We start from the raw sequence: 18,336 nt of genomic DNA on the forward strand, positions 1-18,336 counted from the left end.
TATTCCCCCAAACACCTAAGAGGCCAGTAGTAGGTGGAAAGTGCAGGACCCTGGGGGAGAGATGACCTGAATTCCAGACTTAGGCTTCTCCAGTCTCAAACCCGGTGTTGCCTTAAGAAGCTACCTAAACTTTAGGTGGTTCGGTTCACTGCAAAATGAGGGGACTGAGTCAATGCATACCGACAAACGTAACCGTGTAACTGTACTTAACGCTTTACCCACGTCATCCAACAATGTACATTTAACGTACTACTGAGTTTCCTTCGTCAGAAGTCGCGTGCTCCTCCCCTCCCCGAAGCACGGGTGGGCCTCCCGCGGCGGACGGAGGCTGGGCTTGGTAGCCGAAGCCAGTCGGCCGACTGACAAACTAAAAAAAAAAAAAAAAAAAAAAGGCAAACACCGGCGCTGGACCCCGCGCCACTCGCTGTGCCCTAAGGGTTCCTAAATTCCGGGCGGCGGGGCGCGCTGGCCTGCGCTCCCCGGGCCCAGCCACCTGTTCCCAGCAGCCAATGGGGCGCGCACGGAGGGCGGCGGGGCGGGGCGAGCCTACAAAAGTCGGGGGCCGCGCGCCGTGACTTCGCCTGCTGGCGCGCCCTCGGGAGGCTCGGACGGACGCGGCCGAGCACCTGGAACATTCCGCTCGCGGACAAGCCGGGCGCGGGGCGATGCTGCGGGTGCGGTGTCTGCGCGGCGGGAGCCGCGGCGCCGAGGCGGTGCACTACATCGGCTCTCGGGTGCGTGCGCCTCCCGCCTCGGCTGGCGGCCGCGCGCGCTCCCCCTCGCCTTCCCTCGCTTTCCCCAGACAGCTTTGCATGACAGTGTCCCTCGGGCCCCCCTTGGAAGCTCAGCTTCAACAGTCTTTGCTGGCTGCTGGGAGCTCGGCGGGTTCCGGGGAAAGCGGGACAGGCATTGGGGTCACACCCCGTGGGCCGCACCGGCCGTCACTGCAGGGCGCGCCGCCCTCCCCGCCCGACGCTGATTGCTCGGAGAGGCTTCCGGCCCGGGGTGAGGGTGTGGGACCGACGAGTGACACTTCTTAATACAAGAATGGAATTATAGGGCTTCAGTGCAGGGGATGGGGCATAGAGTTGGGGAGCCTGCGGGCAAATTCGTGTGGCGTGGATGGACGGGAGAGGAGGCAAACTGGGAATCTGGGATGGAGAGGGAGCAAGCAGGCCCACTCCAAGAATAACATGCAGTCCCGAAACCAGAGAGGAGTTGGAGCTAGTTCAGGCTGTACCTAGACTTTCTGCCGGGTCCCCGCCCTCCGCTTGCCGGTTCCTAAGCGTGCGTCTGCAGACCTCCTAGCTCCTGGGACAGGAATAGCCGGGCAGTTAGGCTCTCTCCTGGCAGCTGCTTCTAGAACAGCTGTCACTCTCCTTCCTCCTTTGGTCCCCACCCTGGCTCCCTTCCTGCCTCCTTCCTAAGGCATTTAACAGAGTAGGAGCGACATTGGGCTCAGGGGAGCGGTGTGGGGTGTGGGTGGTGGTTGAGATTTGCGCGGGGGGTGAGGGACTCTCCCTATTGTAGATTTTATAGGCCCTAGATTTTCAAAAGGCTTTTTGTAAGTTCTTAGTTCTCTTTTCTGGTTTATAAATTTGTGCTTGGGTTAATTCTATCATGGCTGGGATACTATGGACCATCTGTGAAATGGAGCAGATGGCACTTGGTTACTCTCAGAATTGAAGTGCCAAAGAGTGGGAAGTGTGTGTTAGCAATGCAGAATTTTTAGTTTGAAGCTGATTATTCTGAAAGATAAGGCTCTTTACATATGCTTCTACATTTTCATTTGGAAAAAAAAAGTATTAAAGTACTGGTGACTTTTAACACTGAAGGGGGAAGGAGGCTTCTTCCTCCAGCTGGACTTGGCAGGGAGATATGGAGCAGCTTTCTGTGGTTTTCTAGGAACGGGGTGATCCATCATCTATGGAAGGGTTGCTTAAAGCTTGATTAAAACTTGAATGCAGAAAACCATTCTGAGATATTAGGACAGAATCTAATGAGGGGCTTTAAAGAGTTATGTCAATTCACATATAGAGAAAAGATAATTTATAAAAAAACAAGAAGGGAAAACTATAGCCCCACTACCCACCTATATAGTAACTAACATCTTGATTTACATTTTCCTAAAGGATTTTAAATGTCTGTATTATACTGGGTTTCATTCTATCTCCTCCTGCCTGCAAGTACTGTATAGGAATATGCAATAATCTCTTCTTTGTTCTTGGAAGCTTGGAAGAACCTTAACACGGTGGGTGCAGAGAACTTTCCAGAGCACCCAGGCAGCTACTGCTTCCTCCCGGAATTCCTGTGCAGCTGATGATAAGGCCACTGATCCTCTACCCAAGGACTGCCCCGTCTCTTCTTACAACGAATGGGACCCATTAGAAGAAGTGATAGTGGGCAGAGCAGAAAATGCCTGTGTTCCACCATTCACTGTGGAGGTGAAGGTAAAGCAAGGGTATTCACATGTCTGAAGGTGGTTCATTCCTTAACCTTCTGCAGGCTGGCCTCTGCCCCCATTCTCCTCTATAGCTGCTTTCACTGTAGCTTACTCCAGACCTCTGAACCCCAATGGTGATTTTAATTATCTTACATGAAATACCTGTGGTGTTTGATTTTTCTTAAAGATTTTATTTATTTATTTGACACAGAGAGCATGTGCACAAGCAGGGGAAGCTGCAGAGAGAGAGAGAGAGAGAGAGAGAAGCAGGCTCCCCACTGAGCAGGGAGCCCAAGGTGGGGATCCATCCCAGGACCCTGGGATCATGACCTGAGCCGAAGATAGATGCTTAACCAACTGAGCCATCCAGGCAACCCTGGTGTTTTATACTATTTACACAAATAACTCCTTCCTTCAGATTCTGACAGATCTCATCTGGAAATGTAGTTCTTTCCCTATACCTCACATCTTCCTTCACTGTCTGTAAGGTTACTGTTGAGCAGAATTTCACTTTGGCCCTCTTCTCACAGCTTCGCCTCCCACTTCCAGTCTGGTCCAGATCTTTCTCCAGATCAACGTGTTAAAACTCCTTGGCACATCAGCTGCCAGCCTCACTGCTATACTGGACCCTTCTTCATTTCTTCCTTTCCAGTTTTGGCATTTCTATTTACTAGAACTGAAACAACAAGGAGCCATCTTTGACTTCTCCCTCAGTCACATCCTCTACATCCATTGTCCAAGATTCAACAAGTCCTTACCTCCATCCCTCTGCTGCTGCCTTAGATCAGGATCACATATACTGCCTGGACCATTGCAGCTAATCCCTCACTGGTCTCCCTCATTTGTTCTTTTCTCCAAACCACCTTCCAGCTTCTGTGAGAGTGCTTTTTAAATTTTATTTTAAAGATTTTATTTATTTGACAGAGAGACAGAGAGGGAACATAAGAAGGGGGAGCAGCAGAGGGAGAGGGAGACACAGGCTTCCTGCAGAACGGGACCCTGGGATCATGACCTGAGCCAAAGGTGAATACTTAAGGACTGAGCCACCCAAGCACCCTGAGAGTGCCTTTTTATTTTTATTTTTATAAGAGAGGTTTTCTTAAAGTAGATGTTCTTTTTTATTTAATATTTTATTTATTTATTTGACAGAGATCACAAGTAGGCAGAGAGGCAGGTAGAGAGAGAGGAGGAAGCAGGCTCCCTGCTGAGCAGAGAGCCTGGTGTGGGGGGCTCGATCCCAGGACCCTGGGATCATGACCTGAGCCGAAGGCAGAGGCTTTAACCCACTGAGCTACCCAGGCGCCCCGAGAGTGCATTATTTTTTAATATTTTATTTATTTATTTGAGAGAGACAGAGCATGAGCGAGGAGAAGGTCAGAGAGCGAAGCAGACTCCCCATGGAGCTGGGAGCCTGATGCGGGACTCGATCCCGGGATTCTGGGATCATGACCTGAGCTGAAGGCAGTTGTCCAACCAACTGAGCCACCCAGGCGTCCCCTGAGAGTGCATTTTTAAACCAAAATTGGATCACGTTGCTCATCCTGATCCTATCACTCCTCTATTTCCCAATCTTTTCTTTTCTTTTTTTTTTTTAAAGATTTGATTTATTCATTTGACAGAGAGAGAGATCACAAGTAGACAGAGAGGCAGGCAGAGAGAGAGGGGTAAGCAGGCTCCCTGCCAAGCAGAGAGCCCGATGCAGGGTTCGATCCCAGGACCCTGGGATCAGGGCTGGAGCCAAAGGCAGAGCCTTAACACACTGAGCCACCCAGGCGCCCCTTCCCCATCGTCCCCTACCATTACCTCTGATAAAGTTCTCATGGTATTCAAGATCATTCACAATCTGGCTCTAATCTGCCTTTCCAGGACTCCCCATTTCAATCATTGGCTCATCATAGAGGTGTGTTAATATGGCAGGTTAGCAGATGTCTATTCTTGTTTGGGTCCCTCTCAAATAAAATTTCACCTTGGTTTTCAGCAGACTTTATATGATAACCCTATAAGCAGCCAAACTCGACTTCTCACTGTTCCCCAAACAACCATCATGACTGTGCTCCCACTGAGGACTCTTCCATCTCTGTTCCTGTACTGCTCCTGTCTGTAGTTTAAACCTACCCCTCTTGCTACCACAGAGATCTGATGGTCCCTTCCCCAGAGCCTTCCAGGGTTTCGCTGGCAACAAGTAATATCTCCTAAAAACTCCTAGTGTTCTTTATGTGTAATATTCCTAAAGCTGGGCTTTTGTGGTTTGGTTTTCAGGTTTCATCTTAGATAAGGGAGTGCCATCCACATTGCGACACAGCCTGAGCTTCCATTAATCATGGGTTCGAAATATATCTTCAATGTACTTAAATTCCTCCTGATTATTTACAATATTATTTATAACATGGATTAAGGAAATAAGTTCCATTACATCATTGCCCTCATGAGCAGAAATGCTGCCTACCTTGTACTGGGGCTCCAGAGGTATCAGCACAAAAGACCTTGCTTTCTGTTCAGAGAGATATCTTTGTCTAGAAACAAAGACTAAAGCTAAGTATCTTATGCCAGCCAACTGGCAGTTGAATTGAATGCCAGAAAAGTAAAGGAAAAAGCAATGACCAAATGCTGGAGAGTTAGGAAGTCTTCTTGAAGAAAATGACTTTTAATTAGACCTCGAAGAGAGTGTAATAGAAAAAGTCGTAAGTTCTAATTGTTCTGAAACTACCTCTGGTTCTGTTATGTGATGTTTGCTGAACAGATTAATTTATGTATCATCCATGTGTTTTAAAAAGGCATTTTCTTTTTTAAGTCTTTTTTTTTTTTTTAAGATTTTATTTATTGGGGCACCTGGGTGGCTCAGCGGGTTAAGCCTTTGCCTTCGGCTCGGGTCATGATCCCGGGGTCCTGGGATTGAGCCCCACATCCGGCTCTCTGCTCAGCAGGGAGCCTGCTTCTCCCTCTCTCTCTCTGCCTGCCTCTCTGCCTACTTGTGATCTCTCTCTGCCAAATAAATAAATAAAATCTTTAAAAAAAAAAAAGATTTTATTTATTTATTTGTCAGGGAGAAAGAGGGAGAGAGAGCCAGCACAGGCAGAAAATTAAAGAGAGGCAGGCAGAGGCAGAGGGAGAAGCAGGCTCCCCACCCAGCAAGGTGTGGGACTCGATCCCAGGACACCGGGATCATGACCTGAGTAGAAGGCAGCTGCTTAACCAACTGAGTCACCTAGGCATCCTTTTTTAAGTCTTGTCTTAAAAAGAAGTCCCATCCCTTAACCATTTTAATTGGGTGAAGTTAAATTTCAGATTCAAGCAATAGCTTAAATTTTACTTGTCTGTAAAACTGTTGACTTTGGTGCTATGTAATCTTATAGAAACAGACATGATTCTCACACATGATTTTGAGTTCTCTGTCATTTTTGGAAAGTATATGGGGCTGAAGTCAGGAGACCAGGACTGAATTACGTATTTGATCAAGAAGCTTGATACTAGTCTTGGCTAATCAGCTCTTTGACCTTGTGCAAGATTCCACAGATTTCTGGGCCTCAATAAAGTGAAGATGTTAAGAGGTTTGCTATCTACCTAACAAGATTAAATATGAAGGTAAAAGGTTGCATGCTAAGTGCTTCAAGGGACAAAACCATACTTCATTACTGTTGTGTGGATCTAGGTTTACATTACAGAAGTACACTGTTAAGTGCAATGATTGTAGATATTGCTAGTATTAGCAGTATTGATTTCGTTCATTTGTCTGGTTATTTCTGCTTTATGCCACATGCTTAACTAGGTAACTAGAGAAAATTAAAGACATGCATACCCCCCAGAAGGCAAGGCCTTACTAATGAAAAATGATACAGATGTATCAATCATCTTGGGAACAATGAAAGATAAAATAATGTATTAAACTGCTTTGAGCAATTAGGCATAAGATTGGTTGGAAGATATAAAGGCTACAGAAATTTTATGGGAGTAAGGACGATAGTTTTCAGGAAGCACAGTTTTTAAAGGCTATGTAGCTTTTTATTCTGTAAAACATAATGAATACTTTCTACCAAATATGTGCTTTTTGTTTTGCTTTTGTGTTTAAAACAAAGCTTGTAAGAAAGGATCTTTTATAAGTAAGAAAGGACCTTTTATAAGATACAAAGTCAGTCAAGGTTAATGTACTATAAGCTTGAGGCTGGATCTATCTATCTATCTATGAAATATCTCTTGATATTTCATAGCTTCCAAAGACTATTTAAAATTCGTTTGGCAACTGACCCCCTCACCCCCCGGCCCTCACACGAACCCAAAGGGTTTTAAGCTCTTAAAGACTATAAAGTTTCCAGGAGTGCAGCCATATCTCTGCAACAGGTTATTAAAATCATATGCTAAGAATTTACCGTAGTGTTTTTTATCTTGCAGACACTTTGTAAATGATTGCTTACTCATTTAGCAGGGTTACAAAGGAAGTGTAAATAATTTCCAACTATGTCTTAGAAAATATAATGTGCCTTGATCATTTGGACATTGTTCAACCTTAGCCAGACAGAGTATGAGTTACACAAGGAAACTCACACTGTTCAAGTAGATTTTCTCCCCCCCAGGAAAGCTTAGTTCCTATTTACCAAGGCCAGCTTCATTCTGCATAGTTACACAGAATACTTTGGACTGTGTCCGGCAAGACAGCATGGCTGTGCATCTGCTGGAACCAGTTTTAAAGTTTCAAAGGCTTCTTGTCCTTTAGCGGACTGTAAGCGATGTGCCTGGCATGAGAAGGGCAAAGTGATGAATGGAGGAGTAGTACCGCCATGTGTCTGAGAGGACTATAAAGACTCATTGTTATCCTCTCCTTCTGGGGGCTGCTGCCGGACTTCCTAGGAGTGAGAAACAGTGGAAAGCTTTTGTTTTTAAAAAGAGTAGATTGATCTTAAAAACTACGTGAATTAATACCGATCGTTTGATACTGATGGTATTTGTCACAGGCCAGAAACTGAGCCTGTTGTTTTCCTATAGATCTTCAAAAGAAAAGCAACTAGCCAATAATGTGGACAGGAATCAGCAAACTTTTTTCTGCCAGATAATAAACATTTCAGGCTTTGCAGACCACACGTTTCTGTCATGACCACTCACCTCTCAACTCTGCCACTATAGTGCAAACAAAACAAAACTGCTACAGACGATATGTAAATGAATGAGTGTGTCTGTGTTCCCATAAAACTTGTATTTACTTGAAAAAAAAAAAATGGCCATGGACTTTTAGTTTGCCAGCCCATTTTTAGAGCCTCACCGGCATCCTCCATTTTTGTTAAAGACATGTTTTTCAGATTCTTATTCTTTCTCCAGCAGGCTCAGCTCCAGCCTTACTGGTGTGAACCTAGGTAATGAACTAACAAGAGGCAGATCTGCCTTTGTATGTTTGATATTTATCAGACTGAGGTGGAAACGGAAGTAGAGACAGAAAATCTGGAAAAGACATCATCTTTGACATTACGGGGCTGGACATCTAGACACTGTATCTCATCACCCAGTTCCCTTAACCACTATCTGAAATTGTCTGATTTGTGTGGAAACCTTACCTGACATGATCAGGACTGGTAGGTAGTCAGTTAATCGATGATATAAAGAATATTTTTCTTAAATACCTCCTTTAAATATTATTTTAAACTTAAAGTATATGGATGCATATCACTTTGCCAGTCTTCTAATGAAAGTCCCAAGTTTTCTCCTAGTGTTCGGATCTTCTGATTGGAATTCTGCCTCATCTACCTTGATAAATTACATCCATAAACATCGTCTACATTTCCCAGTGTATTTCTTTAAATTGAGAACTTAGGAACATGCTAAACAATCTGAATGAAGAATCCTTCTACATTTTTATATTTTTGAAAACCATTATTTTACAGTTGTTAGGCTTGCCCTATTTCAATAGTCATTTTTAGCAAATCGAGCCTTTTTAAAAGCATTTAACTGGTTTTCATTCAGTTGTCTTTTTAAAATGCGCATCACCCTTGGACACTTTCTAAATGTTACGCTTTTTTTCAGCTGCCAAGTGTGTGAATTCATTTATGGGATCACTTCCTTCTGTGACAAAAGGACTTGAAGTGGTAGGAGAACTTGGAAAGACTGGGGAGGGGAGGCATGTCTACAGGGAAGGCTAGGAAGTAGCAAAGGCAGATTTGGGCTACTGCACAATTTTGCAAAGTGCTAATTCTGTTGAATGAGAAAATCAGTAATGGGTTTTTAAGAGCAGCAAAGACGATGTTTGTTTGTTTGACAATATGTCCCTAATTTTAAGGGGGCAGTGTACTATTTTCCTACAGAGTATCTTGCAGTGCTGTTTTCTAGATAGAATTCTGGGATGCATGGGTAGCACATGGTTTTATCTAAGTACGGATGTGCTCTTATCTTAGGCTCTTTTGTTTGTTTTCTTATTTGATTTCGTTTAGTGTAACCATCCTCAGAATAATATGTTGCTCAAAATATAACTTTAGTGAGGAGTTGTACTGGTCACATAAGCTTGCTTAAGGATGACCTTGAGAAAACACGTACTAGCAGCAGGCCTCTGGTGGAGGGGATGATACACGCCCTGAAGCCAAGCAGCTGGGGATACCCGCCAGCTCAGGGCAGGACACCATCTGCTTCCCTTTTTCCCTGTCTCCTGTACCTCAGAGAAAGCCTGCGGTTAAGGTAATCCCTTTAAGTGTGCTAGCACAACTACAAATCCCAGCTGTGGACCAGACACACCTTACTCTTCTTCTTATTTACCCAGTCCTCTAAAACTTGTGACCAACATCTGACTCACATTCCTTCTTGTTTACCTACTAGACCTATGGTTATTGTACAACCTTCTTTCTTCTCCTTTGTTGCTACCTTGTATCTAATAAATATGAGACTGAGGAGTTGTTTGGGTGACAGTCCTTCCAACTGTTGTCCCCTGCTCCTTGTCTTACAGCTGACTTGTTTGTGCCTCATTCCTCTTCCATGCGCCATTAGGAAAGCGGAAATTAAGACTAACGGAGTCCCTATGTCCTGTTTTGTCTATGAAGCTTTTACTATGAAGGACCAATAAAAACTGGAGAAGACTCCAAGCCCACCTGAGGGCAGACATGCTGTGAATGGCAGGGCAGAAGATCGTGGGCAAACAGTGCAAAAGGTCTCAAAACATCAAGAAAATTTAGAATTCTTCATTCAGCAAATATTGAGTGTCTTCTCAGAGAGGCAGTGTGCTCAGTGCTGGGGATCAACACTAGACAAGACATAGTCTTAATCTCATTTCCATTAAATTATACAAACCAGGGGCACCTGGATAGCTCCATCAGTTAAGTGTCTGCCTTTGGCTCAGGTCATGATCTCAGGGTCCCGGGATCAAGCCCCAAGTTGGCTCCTAGCTCCGCCGGAGGTTGCTTCTCCCTCTCCTCCTCGCTCATGGTCTCTCTTTCTCTGTCTCAAATAAATACAATTTTTTTTTTAAAGAAAAAAAATAGGTTATAGAAATCCTTGTTCACTGCCTAGGACTTTATCATGAGTTGTATTTTTCCCTGATTAAGTATTTCACTTACTTTCTCCTGTTTGTAGGCCAACACATATGAAAAGTACTGGCCATTTTACCAGAAGCATGGAGGCCATCATTTTCCCAAAGATCATTTGAAAAAGGCTGTTGCTGAAATTGAAGAGATGTGCAATATTTTAAAAATGGAAGGAGTGACAGTGAGGAGACCTGACCCCATTGACTGGTCACTGAAGTATAAAACTCCTGATTTTGAGTCTACGGGTAAGTGATATTGGATACCTCAACTGCTAGTGTCTTAATTTTTAATTTCTTTCTTAAAAGCTCAGATAATCTCTCAGAGATTCTTTTAATAATCCTTTGAAACTTTAAAGATTACTTAGGAACAGATTGGTTCTTTTCAATATGATTAAGATGTCCATATTCTCAACTCCATTGTAAATCAAAATCTTCTTGAAAGAAGCAGTTTTTCTAAACCTTATGATCATTTCCTTTCACAGAACAGTGGATTCCATGTCATTTACAGAAGTTACGAGGGGAACAGAAACATTCCCGTTTTAGTTTTAACTGACATTGCTACAAGATCATTTCTGTGCCTGAGTTCAGTGTTCTAATTCACAGTTCTAGAAACGATCCTTGGCCCAATTTTTATCTTGTGGTACTGATACTCCCTGAAGAACTCTGTTTCTATGTAGCAAGAAAGGAGCTTACAAAACGTGAAAACTTGGTCGTTCTAGATATCTTTGAACAAGGACCTTATTCATTTCTTCTTTGTTCCTTCCTTTGTTCCTTCTTCTCTTCCCTTTCCTTTCCTTCCTCACTCCCTTTCCTTTCATTTCCCTCCCTTCCTTCCTTCCTCCCTTCATTCCTTCCTACCTTCCTTTCCTAGCTTTGCCATCACCACACATGCTAACAATCTAGTATATATCACTAGTATATATCACAGCTTAGTCTATATCATCTAGTATATATCACTCCATCTTTTTCCATTTGCATATAAATCAATTCACATTCCTATAGATTTTCTGTAATTTTTTTTTTTTTTACCAAGACATGGGATCCTATTATATAGATTCTTCTGTCTTGGAAATGAGCATTACTGAGGTTGTTCTGGAATTTTTTTGTTTGATAGGTTTATATGGTGCGATGCCTCGTGACATCCTGATAGTTGTGGGCAATGAGATTATCGAGGCTCCCATGGCGTGGCGTGCCCGCTTCTTTGAGTACCGTGCATATCGGTCAATTATTAAAGACTACTTCCACCGTGGCGCCAAGTGGACAACTGCTCCCAAGCCAACAATGGGTGATAAGCTTTATGACCAGGTAAAACCCTAATTATAGGTGAGCTTATTAGTAACTTCTCTCAATAATCCAGAGAATGAGATAGAGATTCTCTGAAACCTTGTATTTGGTATGTGTTTGAGAAACTGAGAACATCAACTGCATTTAAAAAAAAAAATGTTTTATGATAAAAATAAGGTAAATGATATTGTGATAATAACAGTAATAGTAATAGCTAACACTTATCTGGTGCATATTATGTGCTAGGTCTTGAACTAAATGCTTTTATACATTGTCAGTCCTGTTTATTCTTCACAAAACCCTCTGGAGGAAGGAGCATCAATCCTCCCCTTACTGGGAGGAAAGCTTGCCTAAAGGGACATAGCTATTCATTGGTAGAAACAGAAAAGTAACTTTTTCTTCTGAAAAAACAGCGGGGGTCTACAGGCCATATTCACAGTAAAAGGAAGTATATATCCCTTGTTAGGTCACTTATTACTTGATCATTTATAGAAAGAATCAATTAGCAATAATCGTGCCTCGGATAAACCTCATTGGCTACGATACTGCCACTGAGCAAAGCTGTATAGAAAGAATCAAAAGATCAAAATTACTTCTAGGTGTTTAAAGACAGAAATGAGTAATGAATTCATTCCAACACACCAAATCCACTTTGGCAGGGGATGCACGGCATCTTGTTTGATGGTATGAGTTAGGCTCAGGACCAAATTCCTTTTCTAAAATAACAGAATGACTTCATCCTGTTGACTGTCACTATTGTAGATAGCTACATAAATCAATATGAGTCATGAATATTTTCAAAATCATTACCATTGCTGTACCGTTTTCTTGTAAGTATCAAGAAATTGCTGTCATGCCTAGTTTTGGGCTTTTGTTTTTTGTTGTCAGTTTATTTTGATTCAGTTAGCATGGGCCTACCTCTTCCCCGTGCATGTTTTAGTCTAAAACAGTAGTACTATTTTGGGAAATGATGATGTTGAATTAATTTTCTTAGTAATGGATGTCCCATAAGTAATTTCCTTTGTATGTATTCATTCTCATTCCAAATAGAATTACCCTATCCATTCAGTAGAAGACAGACACAAATTGGCTGCTCAGGGAAAATTTGTGACAACTGAGTTCGAGCCATGCTTTGATGCTGCTGACTTCATTAGAGCTGGAAGAGATATTTTTGCACAGAGAAGCCAGGTTAATAAAAGCTGCCTCTTAAATTCCACACTTTATTATTACATTTTTAATTCATTATTGTATTATTTACTTATACATTATTGTATTTTTTGATGAAAATATTTTCATCCTATTTTTAGTTATCTAAACGTAGAACCAAATCTTTATAGAATTATGTCCTCCTTTCATTTTCAGGTTACAAACTATCTGGGCATTGAATGGATGCGTAGGCATCTTGCTCCAGACTACAGAGTGCATATCCTCTCCTTTAAAGACCCCAATCCAATGCATATTGATGCCACCTTCAATATCATTGGACCTGGTCTTGTGCTGTCCAACCCTGACCGACCGTGTGATCAGGTAAGGGAGCCATTAAGACTCTGGAGAAGCATTAGAGTCTACCAACTGAAGTAACTACCATTTTTATTTTAAGCACTTCCATGGTTCCTAATGGTCGTAAATGATGGATTCAGCGGTGCTCAACATTATGAGAATCAAACATTGGATTGCTTGTGGTGGATTTACTGTAAGGTGACCAGAACTCCCAGATGTATGTTGTAGCCATGATAATTAGTGTAGTGTCATCAGACTTTGACTTTCCTTAAGGCTTGCCTTAAGGCAAAGCCTCCAGTTTGTGTGTCTCTGTGTGTTTTTATCGAAGAGAGTTTATTATCCTACAGCTTGCAGCCAAGATCCCATAGCAGCTGAACTGCAAACAGAATGATCCCTGCATGGTGGGACAGTGACCCTGGGTAGTGGGTGTCTTTCTCCCTCTCCAGTGGGTCAGTTCCCCTTTGCCCAGCCCCAACCCACAGGAAGGAGCAGAGCTACTGGTCTCTGAGAGCAGCTGGTCTGCTACCATCTGCAGCCTCCTGCCTCTGCTGCCTCCCTCCTACTTCCAGTTGGGTGGTGAGTGACTCTGTGTTATTTGTTAGGCTGCAATATACCTCTTAAAAATGACTACTTTAGGGGCGCCTTGTGGCTCAGGTCATGATCTCAGGGTGCTGGGATCGAGCCCCGCATCGGGCTCTCTGCTCAGTGGGGAGCCTGTTTCCCCCTCTCTCTCTGCCTGCCTCTCTGCCTACTTGTGATCTCTCTCTGTCAAATAAATAAATAAAATCTTTAAAAAAATGACTACTTTACCATGTCACTGTTTATTTCCATCCCATATATTTATACCCAATGACCAGATTACTTATTCATTTTCACTTTAGTATAATTTATTGATATACTAAGTGAGTATGTGAACATAAGAATGGCTGGGTTATAATGGTCAGTAAGGACATTTATGGTTCTTTGGGAGTACATCCTTAATACCTGTCTTTATGCTATGGTAGAGATGCAAACTGATGGACTATGAAGTGGATGGACTATGGGTTTAACACAGTCATTACATTTTTGTTTCCTTATAGCTAAATAGATAGGAGATATTTTCATTTTCTTTAATGTGAATTTGTCAAGGAAAGTATCTTCCATGTTTTAAGATGGAAAGCATGAGAATATTTTTATTTATTTATTTATTTATTTTTTTCTTAAAGATTTTATTTATTTATCGGGGGGGGGGGGGAGAGCAAGCACAGGCAGACAGAATGGCAGGCAGAGGGAGAAGCAGGCTCCCAGCCGAGCAAGGAGCCCGATGTAGGACTCCATCCCAGGACGCTGGGATCATGACCTGAGCCGAAGGCAGCTGCTCAACCAACTGAGCCACCCAGGCGTCCCAAGCATGAGAATATTTTTAAAAGCTTTAACATTTCTGTTACCTTTTTTTTTTTAACTTTAACCTGGTGATATGGTCATTTTATTTTACATTTCTAATTAGGATTCAGATAAAATCACTCCAAATATTTGGAAATATAATTATATTTTGGCAGCTGAGAAGTCAGTGTCTCAAAAAGAATTATTAATCATAGGAGCTATCAGAGACTACAAATGATAATAATAGCATATATAGATTTAAACCTCCTTGGGGTTTTTGTTTGTTTGTTTGTTTGTTTGTTTGTTTCTGTCTTGCAGATTGATCTTTTTAAGAAAGCAGGATGGACCATAGTTACTCCTCCAATACCAGTCATCCCAGATGGTATGTTTACTGTTACATACTCCAGGCTAAAATGAGTATTTCAGTGACTGAAGAAGAGCTTTCATCTATAGACAGCAGCCCAAATTTTAGTACTTTAATAAAGAAAATGTTTCCCCAGGAAGGAGTAAGGTTGCACCTGGGCCTATAGGTACAAGAAAAGACTGGGACTTATGTTTGTAATCTCTCCTTCCATACACAATGCAAGTGAGAAGATGGGAAAAATCAGCATAAAGCAACATCACAAAGCAAGAAATGAGTTTTTAAAGAAAACAAGGTGAAATCCAAATGTGTAATAGGAATCGATTGAGTCTAGATTGGATCCTAACATTCATAGATAAACTGTCTTAAGATTAAAATAAAATTCCATAGGGAACGTGAACTACTGAAAGAATGGAAGTGACACTTTAATATTCTTCATTTTGGAAGCCTTGCTTTAACCAAAGATGATAGTGGACATGATTTAACAGTTGTTACAATTTTTAGATCACCCACTCTGGATGTCATCCAAATGGCTTTCCATGAATGTCTTAATGCTAGATGAGAAGCGTGTCATGGTGGATGCCAATGAAGTTCCAATTCAAAAGATGTTTGAAAAACTGGGTATGTACAATAAACAAGACATGGCGTCATGCATGAAAGTATTAAATCAGAATAACTAAAGAAATTACCGCTAGGTCTGATGTATGATTTACGTAATTCAATTGCTATTCCTTTTAGAGGTACCATGTTATTATTTCATAGATACACAATATTTTTATTTCTAACAATCATAATCCCAAAGGGTTGGAGATGCATTTCAGGCTCCTCAAACATCCCTTAGCAATAAGTATATCAATCTTCTGTGACTTACCTAACCTCTTGGTGCCCATGTATGAAGATTCATGTCTCATATTTCAGGTGTATTACCCAGAAGAAATGATTTTCCCCCTTGACACATCCCTCTTTAATGTGTTATCAGTTGAAAAAGACTGGCCTGTCCATTTTAGATTGAGCCCAATCTAATGATATGATCTCTAATGCTATGCCACTTTTTTCCTAATTTTCATGAAACAGTTTCTTTGTCCATTAAGATTTTATTATTTCTCAACTTTAAATATTATTAATAACCAGATATATGATTCATCATATTTTATGATTTACACACAAGGAACTTGTTAAAGCAAACTTTATCCAACAACTGGAACCTTTCCAATTCAGGATTAAAATAGCTCTGACCATCTGAATAAGAGAAATACATCTGTCTACCAGGAAACACACTTGTGTTTAGAAGTCCACTCTTTATCCCAAGCCCACTCCTTACCCCTTGCAAACTCTGTTCTTACTTCCCAAAGCCCTGCCCAGTCTCACTTTCTTGGGAAAGTCTTTTCCAATGGCTCTTGCTGCCTTCCCTTCCTGACTACCCCAGTGGAACTTTTAGTGACTCTAGAGCTATCTTTCCTCTCAAAATAATGTGTTCTTTGAGGGAAGAGGATAGATTTTCTTTTTAAAATACTGTTATGCTGCGTTGAACACTACAACAAAAAACTTATGATGTACTATATGCTGGTTAACTGCACCCCCCAAAAATGAAAACAAATAAAAAAATAAAATCCCATTGTGCTGAACACAATAGATTTCTTTCTAAATACAGTTGGTTAACTGGGCCATACACATCATCACAAGCACATCAGTGCAAATGATGCCAGATTAAACTACTTGCCTGAATAGATTTGGTACCTGAATGAGCATCCAACCCAGCATACTAAAAATACAAGCTCAGTTCCATTGTTTTCTTAAGGTGGTGAAGTTGATCCTGTCCCACTCATCCAATCCACTGAGGACACTGACCTGAGAATTGTCAGCAGAACAAAATAGACTTCACCGTGTCTGCTGTCTGGTGAAGACTTTATATTAGCAGTGGAATAGGTTAGATGAAATATAATTAGTGACAAAACAGTTGAAAGACTGTTTGGGGTTCAGGTAGACTTGAGGATTAGAGACACAGGGTTCCTATCTATCTTTGGGCTTACTTTCTACAGGAGAATCTTCTTGGGCATCCATCTAACTGACCACCTGTCTCTCTTTTGATGCAGGTATCAGTACCATCAAGGTTAGCATCCGTAATGCCAATTCCCTGGGAGGAGGCTTCCACTGCTGGACCTGCGATGTCCGGCGCCGAGGCACCCTGCAGTCCTACTTTGACTGACGGGCCTGACGGTGCTGGTGGCTTGGCCTCCAAGAAATCTAGGAAGCTTAGGGATAAGGTTCATTCTCCCACTTGAAAAAGTGCATGAACTGTAGTGCTTTAAACAATCGTATCCTTAACAGGGGTCTTAAGCCTGGTTTATTTTTATTACTTTTCTTTGATGTAAGGTAATAACTTGTGCTAGGTCTTACTTTCTCCTCCTAAATTCATTTACTATTTGGCTTTAAGTGTAAACATTTGGTGAATGTATACCAACAAAAATTAGTTGTTCGAGTAACTTGGCCACTAATATTTAACCATCTACCTCTGTTTCTAATTTTCTTTCCAAAAGGCAGCTTGAAATGTTGGTCCTAATTTTCATTATTTTTTTCCTTTTTTCTAAGACTTGTGAATGTTTGTATCATTTCTTTTTTCTAAATGAGAGAAAGACTTAAAATATACAAAGATCTTAAGCAGAACCAGGTAATTGTCTCTTTTTCTAATGAGGAGTTTTGGTAATTTTTAATTTTTTGTCTTTAAAAAATAACCTAGACTATGCAAACATATTAAGTGTATTTTCCATGAATGTTTTTAATATTCTTATTTCAACATTGCTATTTGCTACTAAAAACCTTTTCATACAACTTACCTCATTTCAAGTGATTTAATCTTTCTTCTCTGTCCAAATTTTAAAGAATATTTAGTGCAATAGGTTGTTAGTTAACAATAAGTTCTGATCCTAAATTTTGATCTCTAGTGTCTAATGGATATATTGCATTTTTTATAATCTAAGCTTGGTTTACAGATATGCAAATTATTTCAAGCACAGACTTAAAAGCATTAAAAAACTAATGGAGGTAAAACCTATATGCAATGTGAAATAATTTTAATGTTGGATTGTACATGTATTTTTATTCTAATAAACTTTTATGTTACAGAATGGATTTCATTAGAGTTTGGCATCAGCCCAATTATTATTTTTTTTAAAGGTTTTATTTATTTATTTGACAGACAGAGATCACAAGTAGGCAGAGAGGCAGGCAGAGAAAAAGGAGGAAGCAGGCTCCCTGCTGAGCAGAGAGCCCTATGCAGGGCTCGATCCCAGCACCCTGGGATCATGACCTGAGCCAAAGGCAGAGGCTTAGCCCTCTGAGCCACCCAGGCACCCCTCAGCCCAATTATTTTAAGCATAGGTAAATTATAAGAATGTAGCTCTAGGGACAAAAATTTAATGCTCTGAAATAATACATTCATCCCTAGTAAATAACCTAATATGTGTATTCACAAATGCTTAGCAGAGTCAGATTTTATTAGTTTTTTAAAAGATTTATTTATTTTAGAGAAAGAGTGGGTACGCACACACACATGGGAGAGGGGCAGAGGGAGAGGGACAGCAAGAATCCTCAAGCAGACCACACTGAGCACAGAGCCAGACTCAGGACTCAATCCCACGACCCTGAGATCATGAGTTGAGCTGAAACCAAGACTCTGACACCTAATCGACTGAGCCACCCAGGTGCCCCCAAATTTTATTAATTAATTCATTCAAAAATATCTAAATGTTTTCTGAATACATGGGACTAATCCTAGGCCCCAGAGAAGAGAGTATCTGTTCTCAAGACGCTAAATGTTTTGACTCATGAGAAATGGGGGGGGGGGGCCGGAGAGTAGGGAAGACGAGCTCTGAAATGAGCCATAGGTTTACCCTATCC

At 41.4% G+C, this 18,336-nt stretch overlaps 1 protein-coding gene across 1 annotated transcript; it reads left to right on the forward strand.

Moving 5' to 3' along the window:
• Positions 1 to 523: 523 nt before the first annotated feature.
• On the forward strand, positions 524 to 17,568 carry GATM (glycine amidinotransferase). The gene is made up of 9 exons (XM_082735285.1): positions 524 to 734; positions 2,232 to 2,450; positions 9,983 to 10,178; positions 11,047 to 11,237; positions 12,267 to 12,404; positions 12,579 to 12,743; positions 14,397 to 14,460; positions 14,944 to 15,060; positions 16,533 to 17,568. Exons 1-9 carry the CDS (start codon positions 666 to 668, stop codon positions 16,643 to 16,645), a joined length of 1,272 nt encoding a protein of 423 aa, XP_082591411.1. The 5' UTR covers positions 524 to 665; the 3' UTR covers positions 16,646 to 17,568.
• The last annotated feature ends 768 nt before the right edge of the window (positions 17,569 to 18,336 follow it).

This window comes from Mustela nivalis (genome assembly GCF_964662115.1).
Source record: "Mustela nivalis genome assembly, chromosome: 6".
NCBI classification, from domain to species: Eukaryota; Metazoa; Chordata; class Mammalia; order Carnivora; family Mustelidae; genus Mustela; species Mustela nivalis.

What these genes read in the sequence shown, in the direction of transcription:
- GATM (XM_082735285.1), top strand. Translation starts at nt 666, where the DNA reads ATGCTGCGGGTGCGGTGTCTGCGCGGCGGGAGCCGCGGCGCCGAGGCG. An exon ending in TGCACTACATCGGCTCTCGG is followed by an intron (nt 735 to 2,231) that starts GTGCGTGCGCCT and finishes TGTTCTTGGAAG; the next exon opens with CTTGGAAGAACCTTAACACG. An exon ending in AATACCAGTCATCCCAGATG is followed by an intron (nt 14,461 to 14,943) that starts GTATGTTTACTG and finishes TACAATTTTTAG; the next exon opens with ATCACCCACTCTGGATGTCA.